Source organism: Myxocyprinus asiaticus, chromosome 2 (genome assembly GCF_019703515.2).
Source record: "Myxocyprinus asiaticus isolate MX2 ecotype Aquarium Trade chromosome 2, UBuf_Myxa_2, whole genome shotgun sequence".
Lineage (NCBI taxonomy): Eukaryota > Metazoa > Chordata > Actinopteri > Cypriniformes > Catostomidae > Myxocyprinus > Myxocyprinus asiaticus.
In genome coordinates, this window is record NC_059345.1 from 21110463 (window position 1) to 21122257 (window position 11795).

The window sequence follows — 11795 nt, forward strand, 5'->3', positions numbered from 1 at the left end:
CGCAAGCGCACTGGTTGCTATGGTAACCGGAACAGCGGGAGCGCGCCAGCGCAGGTTACGTGTGAATAGGCTTTGCAATTAGCGTGAACCTCATCTGCGTGTTTTTTTTTGGGGGGGGGGTTATAATATCGGATGGATGGCAGAGCGTAAAAGTGCTCATTTTTTGTATCTTTTTATAATGCTTGAGTGTTTTCTGAAGTTTGGTTATCAAGCAGCAAGAGTAAGTTAAAGGGATAGCTCACCCAAAAATTACATTTCTCTCATCATTTACTCACCCTCATGCCATCCCAGATGTGTATAACATTCTTTCTTCTGCTGAACACAAACGAAGATTTTTAGATGGATATCTCAACTCTGTAGGTCCTTACAATGCAAGTGAATGGTGACCAGAACTTTGAAGGACCAAAAAGCATTTTGGGCAGGTGCCAGGGCATTGCTAATGTGTTCTGAGAGGTTTTGAGATGCAGGGGTGTCAAACTCAGTTCCTGGAGGGCCACAGTCCAGCAGAGTTTAGCTCCAACCTTAATTAAACACACCTGAAGCAGCTAATCAAGGTATTCAGGAGTGCTTGAAGATTACAAGGAGGCATTTTAGAGCAGGGCTGGAACTAAACTCTGCAGGGCTTTCGGCCCTCCAGGAACTGAGTTTGACACCCCTGTGCTAGGGTATACTGGGTGGTTGTTAACTGGCCCGAGTCAAAAGGCCAAAATCTCTATACTGTGGCCCATTTTATTGTCTGCCAGACGGAAGTCTAATCGCCTATAAAAGAAACAGCTCACCTGTCATTAACAAGGTGCACAATTGGGGTTTTTAAGTCCATTACAAAAGGTTAATAGAATTATGAACAACTGTATAGTGACACCTGCCTTAAGCAAGCACCACTAAACAAGACTTATTTTTTATAATTGTAACACTATACATAATTGTAGGATGAAACTCTTCGACTTTTCCTTCTAGACCAGCTGAATAAGACACTTGACATGAGTCTTCAATATCCATTTATTTTTTTTATTTTTTTATATACAGTCTGTCATGAAAAGATTTCATGATTTTGTGTAGCTTAAAAATAGCTTTAAAAAAAATGAAAACAGATGTAAAACCATTAGGAAGACCAATGTCCTTAACATCAGTGAGGTCAAAGGACTTATTTCAGGTTCAATACAAGATAAGAATCAATCAACAGCATTTGATTACCACCAAAAATTATTTCAGCTCCTCCCTCCTTTTCTTAAAAAACAAAAAGTAAAAATCGGGGTTATAGTGAGGCACTTACAATGTAAGTGAATGGGGCCAATCCATAAACATGAAAATACTCACTGTTTCAAAAGTATAGCCACAAAATGTAAACAATATGCATTTTAACATGATTTTAGTGTGATAAAATCGCTTACGAACCTTTTCTGTGTAAAGTTCTGTTAAATTTGACAACTTCCTTGCCATGACAACGTAACGCTTTAAACCTAAAATGACTGTTAAAACAATGATTTCATAACTTCACAACTCAAATAATGTAAGCGTTTTAACAGAATAATTAATGTAAGTGTTTTTATTAAATAAGCTTTACATTTCTGTTTTTAAACCCTCCAAAAATTGGCCCTATTCACTTCCATTGTAAGTGCCTCACATTTTTGCCTTTTTTCAAAGAAAAGGAGAGACGCGTTGAAATACATTTTTGTAGTAATCAACATTATGCTACAAATGCTGTTGATTGAGCTTAAGTTGTACTTAACCCAGAATATTTCTTTAAGAGAAAGTACAGTGGCAACTCATAACATTTATGTAACAGTTTGAAAGCTTTGTTGTGTATCAGGACATCAACCTGCTGCATATTACACAAAATAACTGTATGAATGCTGGTTGATAGTCTGTCATCTGATTTACAGCTAAACATTTTCATTGAGCAGCCTGGTGTCAGGCTATAAAGCAGCACAAGAGCAGGTTAATTTCCACCCTTCAATATTATCAGAAATTATGCTTTCTAAGAAAGTAGAAAGAATTTACTAAAGACTTCTCTCTTCTCAGTTTATAATCGGAAAAAAAAAGTGTGACAAAAAAAATGGGAAAAACCTGCAATACTGTTTAACTCCTTCAAGCCAGGCACGTAAGAGTTTAAGAATGCAAATTTGACATTGGTATCAGGAGTGCATGGCACAGCTAAAAAGAAACCACAACCCTTAGATTTGGAGTGTCATTCAATGAAAACATATATAAGCAACAGAAAAGGGAGGAGAGAGATGAAGTAATGAGATTGATGGCACGTAAATCAAAGAAAGTTCGAAGATTTTGAGCTGAAATGATTCAGCTGGGTTTAAGACTTAAGTTCATCAGGACTCCACTTTGGCCTCCGACTCTGGTATTTTCAAGCAGACGAAATCAAACACCAAACTAATGGACATTACCCGATCAAGTTATTCACTCCTGGGAAAGTCCAAAACAGCCTGTGTATTTAAGTCTCCCTTTGATAAGGTTTCACCAAAGTTCAGTTTGAATATTCTCTAGCCAGGCTTCATAATAGGTTTCTGAATTAGTCCATATCACTGTCCATTTGTACTGTATCAGCTGCTTCATTATCAGTTGTAGTGGAACTTGAAGTGGAAGTCTCCGCCCTCAAAGGGGTCGAAGCCAAAGGGCCATTCTCTGGCTCCACCCCCTCCTCCACCTTGCTGATTTTCTGGGTCCAAGGGATCCTCGCCGGAATCAAACTTTTGACGCATTTCTATGCAGAAAAACCCCAAAAAGGATGCATCAAATTAAAATTAAACAATCATCATACATTGCAGACACAATATGGAATAACAGTGAATAACAATACAAGGTTTCTCAATAATAGAACTGTGACATGAATTGCATTTGTATTTTGTTCAGTTCATTTTTCTGGCACCTAATGGTCTCACCTGGATTTGTAAGCACTTCCTTTGCTGAGGCAATATCTATAAACTTTTTCTCTGCCTCTTTCTTTTCCGTCTCAGACTGGAAATTGTCAGGATGCCATTGCTGAGCCAGCTTCCTATATGCTTTTATAATTTCCTGTTTGTTGGCACTCCTGAAGGCAAATGAAAAGATTTATGTAAATAGTAAGGATGGGCATTTAGAGTAATTTTGTGGTTTGGTACTCTTTTTTTGGGGTTTTGTGATTTTTTCCCCTTTTTCTCCCAATTCCCAATGTGCTTTTAAGTCCTTGTGGTCACATAGTGATTCGCCTCAGTCAGCGCGTCTTATGACGTGACTTATTGAGCACGTTGCCACAGAGACATTGTCCACTGCGGCAACCACGCTCAACTCACCACGCGCCCCATTGAGAACGAACCACATTATAGTGATCACGAGGAGGTTACCCATGTGACTCTACCCTCCCTAGAAACGGGGCCAATTTGGTTGCTTAGGAGACCTGGCTGGAGTCACTCAGCATGCCCTGGGATTTGAACTAGCGAACCCCAGGGGTGGTAGCCAGCATCTTTACCACTGAGCTACCCAGGCCCCTGTGGTTTGGTACTCTAACACATAAGAAAACAAATAATCGATTCCTTGAAATTTAGAATTTAAGTTCAACCTTGGACCTTTGAACCTGTGTCTTATTTAAAAATGAGCACTGTGCATGAACAACATCTAGAATTCAAAAATGACACCAAAAAAAAAGAAAATTGCCACACACATAGAAACATACATTCCAAGTCTTATAAAGCGATACAATCAAGAGTATATAAATGACATAATTTTCTTTTTGGGTGAGCTATTCCTTTAACAATGTCATGCATCCACAGTGCCAACCAATGCAATGAGTTGTAACAGCAAGATTTAGATGAGAGAAGCCGTTTTAATTGCTGCCCACAGAAGGCAAAAAAGGCACAAATTGCAATATTTGAGTACTATTTTTACTAGTAGAATATTTTATGCCAAACGAGTACTGGATTAATCGTAATTTCTCGTGCACATCCCTAGTAAATATGACAAACTGGAATTTCTCCACTCTCCAGAATAGAATTTCAGGTTTAAAAGTAATGTTCATTAGTAATGTTTATAAGTAACGGTGAAAAAAGGTTAGTACTTTAAGGTGACCATGTCCTTACCTGCTTACTCCCAGGATCTTGTAATAGTCCCTCTTTCGAGAGAGCTTAAGGAGCTTCTGTGCCCGATCAAGACCTTCACGAAGCTCCTGGTTCTCCTGATCGAACTCCTGAGCCTCCCTATAGTCCTCCACAGCTTAGAGGATTAGCAGAGAAACATGAAATTACATGCAAATTAAATAAAAAAGGTGAAGGACTGAGTGGATCAAACACAGTATGTTAGCTAATGCGTGTTCTAGTACCTTTCTCGTATTCCTGCAGTAGGATGTAGGCCTCTGCTCGGTCCCGGAGGATGTGGATATTCTGAGGTTCTCTCTGGTGAGCTTCTGAACATATGTCTACTGCCTTCTCAGCACTCTTCATCTGGAGGAGTCACAAGAGAGAGGGAGAAAGAAAAAAAAAAACACAACCAATGAGAACTCTAGATCAAACAAAATCAAATGGTATTTTCATCTTTGACCTCACATTGGGGCAATGACATCACATTTATTATTTTAACAGACTCACTCCCTAAAGGTGTTTTCAATAAAGTGCATATATCACACAAGTGGCCATTACTATGACAGGTTCCTGAGAGAGTCTAGCATGGTGATCAATTACACAGTTCCAAAATACAAGATTAAGTCATTTTTACCAAACAAACCTATTCAACAGTGTCAATTGAGAACAATCATTGAAAATATTAAGGATTCATTTTAAAGGTGGAAGGTACCAGTGTATTTGCAACTTTAAGAAAATTCCAATAGAAAACTAAGTATCAAATGATTTCAACATAAGTACATGACATCAAGTAGGTGAAGCTATGCAAATGCATACTTTGACTAAGCAGAAACAGATCCTCTCCTTTGCCTTATTAGTGTAGAACTGAACATTTGGCTCCATTCTCATCACTAACTCATACTTGTCAAAGGCTTCCTGATACCTGTAATTCAAGAGCAAAGGTATGAGCAGAAGACAACATCCATTAGTGTGCCTCTTTTAAAGCCAGAAATTCACAGCAATACTCAAAAGGGAATTATCTTATAAAAATGGAGCCAAATTAGAGACCTTGAATCTTTAAAAAAAAAAAAGATATATATATATATATATATTATATTATTTATATATAAGTAGTTGACCGATATATGGCTGATGCCGATAAATCGGCCAATACTCTGAATTTTTATATTATTGTATCGGTTGATATATTTTCCCGTTTGGTCGATTTGTCTCAGCGCAAAGAATCGCCTGCTTGCACGTGAAGGAGCCGTCTGAGACATGTAAATGAGCAATCACAGTTCGTTTTGTTGTTACATGCCATCGTGTAACTACAATAATAGACCGGTGTTCAACAGTCTCATTTAAACAAAATGTTTATGCAGGAAATCAAAATGTTAAAGTGCTCACGTGTTTCACTCTCAACAGTTCCCTGTAACTTTTACCTGTCTTGTCTAATGATAAAATGGCAAATACCAATAAAACTAATATCATATACTGTCTGCGAATATGCAGATATCTAATTTAAACAGATGTAATTCATGAACCTATATATATATATATATATATACACATACACACACACACACACACTGAGCACTTTATTAGGAACACCTATACACCTACTTATTCATACGATTATCGATCCATCAGATCGTGTGGCAGCAGTGCAATGCATAAAATTATGCAGATATGGGTCAGAAGCTTCAGTTAATGTTCGCATCAACCATCAGAATGGGGGAAAAAATTTGATCTCAGTGATTTTGACCGTGGCATGATTGTTGGTACCAGATGGGCCGGTTTGCGTATTTCTGTAACTACTGATCTCCTGGGATTTTCTTACACAACAGTGTAAAGAGAATGGTGCCAAAAACAAAAACATCCAGCAACAACAGTTCTGTGGACGGAAGCACCTTGTTGGTGAGAGGGGTCAACGGAGAATGGCCAGACTGGTTCAAACTGACAGAAAGGCATTTTTTGGCCCCATTTTGACATGGGGAATGTGGATATGGAAATTGGGTGTGGCAATCATTAAAAGTAATTAGCTAATTATCAATTTGAATAACATGAAGGAAATGACACAGTAGAATAGGCACAGCAGGCAGCGAGGCAGTTCACTAGGTTTGGATCAAAGCCAATAATATTACAAAGTTAGAAAACTAACAAGATAGTAAAGGTTCCATAGCTTATGACCTGGGGAGCATGCTTTGGATTATCCTGCAAACTACATAAAGTATTTATGTCAAATAAATGTATTGGGTAATATTTTGTGTCTGTAAAATGTGCCGTCTGTTAATGTCCACTACCGTGGCAGTGTGTCCACTGTCTTTGTTCTTGAGTAGGAGAGTATAAATGGGTTAAATAATCTAGCTAATTACAATTCACATTTGCCATGGCCAATTTCCATATCCACATGGCCCTTTTCAAAAACATTTTATGTGCAAGTTTTAAATTGCAAAATCAATCAAACCTGAAAATTTATATTTGCTTCCTAAAATTAAAACTTCGGCACCAAGAAGAAAATTGGAAACTTTAAAAATAAGATTTATAACTGTAAACGTAAAATAAAACTTGAGACTTGCAGGAAAGAGAGTATTTACTTTCACTATTTTTTAGATTCAAATGACTTTTGTCCCTAATTTGGCTCCATAGATACAGTATATGGTCAGAATTTCATCTTGTTTGATGATGATAAACATAAAGCCTGGAATGATAGAAAATATGCCTTGAAATTTATAGAATAGTCTCACAATATCTTAAAATAGAGTTCAGTTCCTAAGCCCTGACACCTTTTATTGAGAGCAAAATGTTGACTGTAAATCTGATATAAAATTCAGTTCTAGTAGGGGCAGGTAAGAGATGTTTCCTGCACCTCTGTTCTGAGATCAGCTCCTCTGCAGCGTCCAGCTGCTTGCTGAGCTTCTTGACCTGTTTGTAATGGGCGAAACACTCCTTATCATCCTGATCCAACTTCAGACACTCACGGACCTGACTGAGGACACCAACAATGTCATTTTTAGCATTTAGAGATAGCCATTACAATAGGGCTTTGTTCAGACAGGCAGCAAAAATAATGGTTTTTTGGTGTTTCGAAATCAAATTAGTTTAGTAACAACAAAAATCGAATGTTCACAAAACCAATCCAAATCTCATCCATGTGTGCTTTAAAAATCTGATTAAAATAAAAAAAAAGAATGGTCAAATCGAATTTCAAGTAATTTTTTTGACATTCAACACATATGAAACGTCATTCAAAATGCGCAATATTATATGGAGCTATATCTGAATACAGTAATTTTCGCTTACTCTTTCCTCATATAGTTAATTACAAGATAGTCACTATGTAGGGAATACTGAATGACTGAATGTGTCCGGGGTTTTGGACACAAATAGTACAAGAATGCATAAAATGCTTCTGTAGCTTATGTTGCCTCATGAGTTAAGCACTGTGGTGAGATGTCATGACAGACAGCAAACTTTCCACACTGACAGCTACTCTTAGTTGTTGTATGAAAAAGTCTCTGATGCTTACATCATTACTAAAACAACCGATGTAAATACACTGGCCTTTGTATTCACTGTCTGAACAAACAGATCAAATTTCATCACTTGCAAATTGGAAGTGCGCAATATCAGTTCTAAAGTTTGGATCTGAAAAGTGAACAGCACCTATGATTGAGTGTATAACGTACTTTAGCGAGTCGTGATGCTCGCCCAGACTGTAATGGAGTTGACTGAGTTTGAGAAAGGCCGCACGGTTGTCAGCGCGGAGACGTGTTGCCGGAGTCAAGTCCATAATGGCCTTCCGTGGCTCACCGAGCTTGATGTAGCACTCGGCTCTTAGCTCCCGAGACTCTGGGTCCCACGGAGAGAGCTGGGGAATGGAGAGCGGGTAACAACAGAACAAAGCTCAGTGACAACAAAACATAGAATCTGAGTTGTTTTACTTCCAGAAGCAAAAGCTTGAACCACAACAACAGATTTTTTTTTTTTTTTTTCCATTTACTTCCACAACCCAAGTAACAGAGAGTAATAAACAGCAGTAATAAAATAGATAATTTCTTACAGGATAGTTTATCCAAAAATTTTCCAAATCTTGTCAGATTTTCAGTGAATAATGACTTAAAGTTTGGTCTGCTATCATATGGCTTCAGAAGACTTGTAATATAGCACACAAGTCATATTGACTACTTTTACGGTGCTTTTTCTTTGTCTTTATTGGACAGTTTAAATCACATCCCACTTTTGTTGTACGAACAAGAGCAGTTTGGATGTTAATGCATATCTCCTTTTGTGTTCAACAGAAGAATAAAAAAAAAAATCATATGCGTTTGGAACAATACGAAGGTGTAAATGTTGTCAAATTTTTCATTTTTGGGTGGATTATCCCTTTAACTAAAAAAGAAATCCAAAAACACTAACAATATTACTAATACTATTACATTTCACGGTATTTACACAATAACTTTTGCTGCAATTGCATTTATGATCTCCAGACTAACTCACCGCTATGACCCGCTCCAGCATCTTGACAGTAGTGACGCAGTCGCCATGGTGATGGGCGTCATGTGCCTCTTCCTGGAGTAACTCTAGCTCACTGGCCTTGTGGAGCTGATCATGCGCTTCCTCGTTATCCGGGGAACGCTTCAGCTGAAAGAGATCAAAATACATAAGTGGACAAAGCAGGAGGCTATGATGAATAGGAAAAAGAAAGGGAATTTAAATGGAATAGAACAGAACAGAATAAAATAGAATAGATGTTTTAAACTGGTGGGTCATGACCAAAGTTCCTTTCAAGGCAAGTCAGTCCACTTGGCAGCCATTTTGGGAATGCTCCCTGGCAAGTATTTTTCTATAAATTTAAAAGGCATTAAAAGTACAACTCATATCTACTTGAATGGGGAAAGACCGAAAACTCCAGAATGGTTGGTCAAGATTACAATCAAAGAACATTTATCAAATCAGATGTAAAGTCTGACAACAATGGTATAATAAATTGTGCTTCTTTAGCTCAGATCAGATCATGCAAAAAAAACAACCTTTTTTTTCAGGTTGGTCCAGCTAATGCACATGTGCGTTCTCGAGTCGACTGACAGCTGATGTCTGTATCTAAAAGGTAATTGGCTCTTTTACCTGTATATTGCGCCTTCCTTTTCTTCATTTGCCATATTGGCCATTCAAATTTCTCTCATTCATTATAAGATTCAATATTCTGTTATTGTCAAGGTTGCATGACATGACTTCATATTTGAAAACCATGAACAAAACTACACAATGTAAAAGTAAATACGACCCAGGCCCAAACTAACTGTACAATTTACTACAAAAAAAAAATACAACTGTAATGGAATTGTAAGGGAACTGTATAACTCACTACTGCTTGGAAATCTTCTGTGGCCTCTTGGGTGCTTCCTTGTTTCAGCAGAATATTACCCCTCTGCAATCTGGCCTGAAAACACAGACACAACATAAAACTGTACCAATACTATGGTCACCTGTAACCTAGTTTTAGATCACAACAACAAAATGTGAAACTTACAGCGAGGAAGTCTGGCTTGAGCTGTATTGCCTGGGTCAGGTCTGGCAGCGCTGATTTGGACTTGCCCATGGCCAGAAAAACGGCAGCTCGTTTGTAGTATGTCAGGTAATTCTTAGAATCGCCCTCTATTTAAGAATTGTGCATTTGTGAATTAAGTGTATCTTTCTATATTTTGAATTATTCCCATAACTGAACATAAATGCATTTTGGTACTGATGAGTGTGTTCAGCTATGTTTGTAATGGAATACTAGTGTACTGCTTACTGAATACTACTTACACTGTATGTTGCCTACTATGTTAAACATTGCAAACAATAATATGCTACACTGTTGTCTCAATGTCATTATGTTGCATTTTTAATTGAGTGAGTGTTGTACAGATATCATCTTGGAAATAAAAATGGTGTCTTACCTACAGCTGAGTGATAGTGGGAAAGGGCCTCAGCTAGCTGGCCGGCCGCAAGCAGCTTACGGCCCATTTCCAAATGATGTTCAATCTCTACAGGTGTGGCTCCTCCTAACACACCTGAAATGGAGGCATGGGTCACACACATGATACCTGGACAACAGACTCAGAAATGACTGGATTAATGCCCCATAATAGACTCCATCTTAACATCAGGATTTATTTTCTAATATTTGTTTTAAGCCTACTACATATTATCACAAAATGTGATGCTGATTAAAATTTCTAGGTAACAGCCTTACGACATTAATTTGGAATTGATATTCATTATATAAACTGATTAAAGTATTTTACATAAAAAATGATACACAGTGTTTTTGTTTTTTTTGTTTTTTTTTAAATGCCCTTATATGGGTAAAAAAACAAACATGTCTTTAAAAATCAGATCTAGTGGTCAAATATTGCCCAATAATAAAGAGTAAATTTCTGACCCTGACATATAGATATATATATATATATATATATATATATATATATATTATTTTAAAATTCTATATTTTATATTTAAATAATAATAATATTAAATAAATTATACAATAAATGATACAATTTTTATAATTTTATATTTATAAAATACACAGTAGGCTAATACATATATTATAATTTTAAGTTTTGTTTCCTTGTCACGGGGCAGGACGTTGTTTACAAGGTTTCACTTTTGTATAATGCACCACGGCACTAAATGATCACCACATTCACATACACTGATGTTTACATGGTACCCAAAGGTGTTTACCATGGTACAATGTTATGTCTAACACACGGAACAACCAGGGCACTTTAAGAGGAAACATGATACTTTACAATGGAATTCTCGGACTGGTTTGAAAATAAACTCGGTCAGATGTGTGAAAGAAGAGTCAGATCTCACCGTCAAGCTGAAGATCCAGGACCACACAGAGCAGAGACAGGGAGGACAGGACACTGCTCAAACCTCTCCGCCGTCCCGACTCCATATTGACATTAATCACACCCCAAATAAACAGCCGTATGTTTACCCACCGTGACAGACAATGCGTAACACAACAAAAAGCGTAGTTACACTCAGTTCATCATGACAGCTACATTTCAGACATACTTGGCAACAGCTTGGCAAGATGTTACAGTAGTCCGGATTAAAAATACGTCCGAGTGTGATGAAGGAATGCGTTACTATAGTTCCGCGTGTCTGTCAAAAATCAAGCGTCCCTCCACTGCTGTGCAAAAAGTGCATTATTATTTCGATTTTAGCCGCTTGTGACAGTGATTGTGCACAAGAGCTGTCAGAAATCTTCTTAAACCTCTTGGCTGTACAATTTAAACCACCCTACATTTCAGCGTGGTAACTGACTGCTGCTCATATCCGTGTTTGCCGATGCGACAAACGTGGTCCAGTCCCATTGGACGAATTATTTTAGCACACTGGACGGACACACCCACGTCCTTTAATGGACTGGTATCGCACTTCAAAATTGATACACCCTAGATAAAAAGCCTGTCCTTGCCCATAATGTCATGTAATCAGGTTGATTTACTCTTGGAAGCGATAAAACATTCATAATAGAATAGAATAGAATAGAATAGAACATGTTATTTATGATTTCCTTCAAAACGCCATAGCTGCTACTGTTGTTATTACTTAGTGTAATATAGGGTTTTCTTAAAACAGTGTAAAGGCTCTCAGAAGATGTCAGCTTTCTAAAAAATATATTTATTTATTTATGTTTATGACAGCGGTAGCTGTATAGCAACAATAACAGTATAGTAACTA

General features: G+C 37.4%; 1 protein-coding gene across 1 annotated transcript; it reads right to left on the reverse strand.

Moving 5' to 3' along the window:
- Nucleotides 1-981: 981 nt before the first annotated feature.
- dnajc3b (DnaJ (Hsp40) homolog, subfamily C, member 3b) lies at nucleotides 982-11395 on the reverse strand. The gene is made up of 12 exons (XM_051648234.1): nucleotides 10917-11395; nucleotides 9992-10105; nucleotides 9580-9704; nucleotides 9415-9489; nucleotides 8547-8690; nucleotides 7733-7914; nucleotides 6913-7032; nucleotides 4881-4986; nucleotides 4307-4427; nucleotides 4068-4200; nucleotides 2895-3043; nucleotides 982-2716 (listed from the first exon to the last, which is right to left on the reverse strand). Exons 1-12 carry the CDS (start codon nucleotides 10999-11001, stop codon nucleotides 2571-2573), a joined length of 1500 nt encoding a protein of 499 aa, XP_051504194.1. The 5' UTR covers nucleotides 11002-11395; the 3' UTR covers nucleotides 982-2570.
- Nucleotides 11396-11795: the final 400 nt, after the last annotated feature.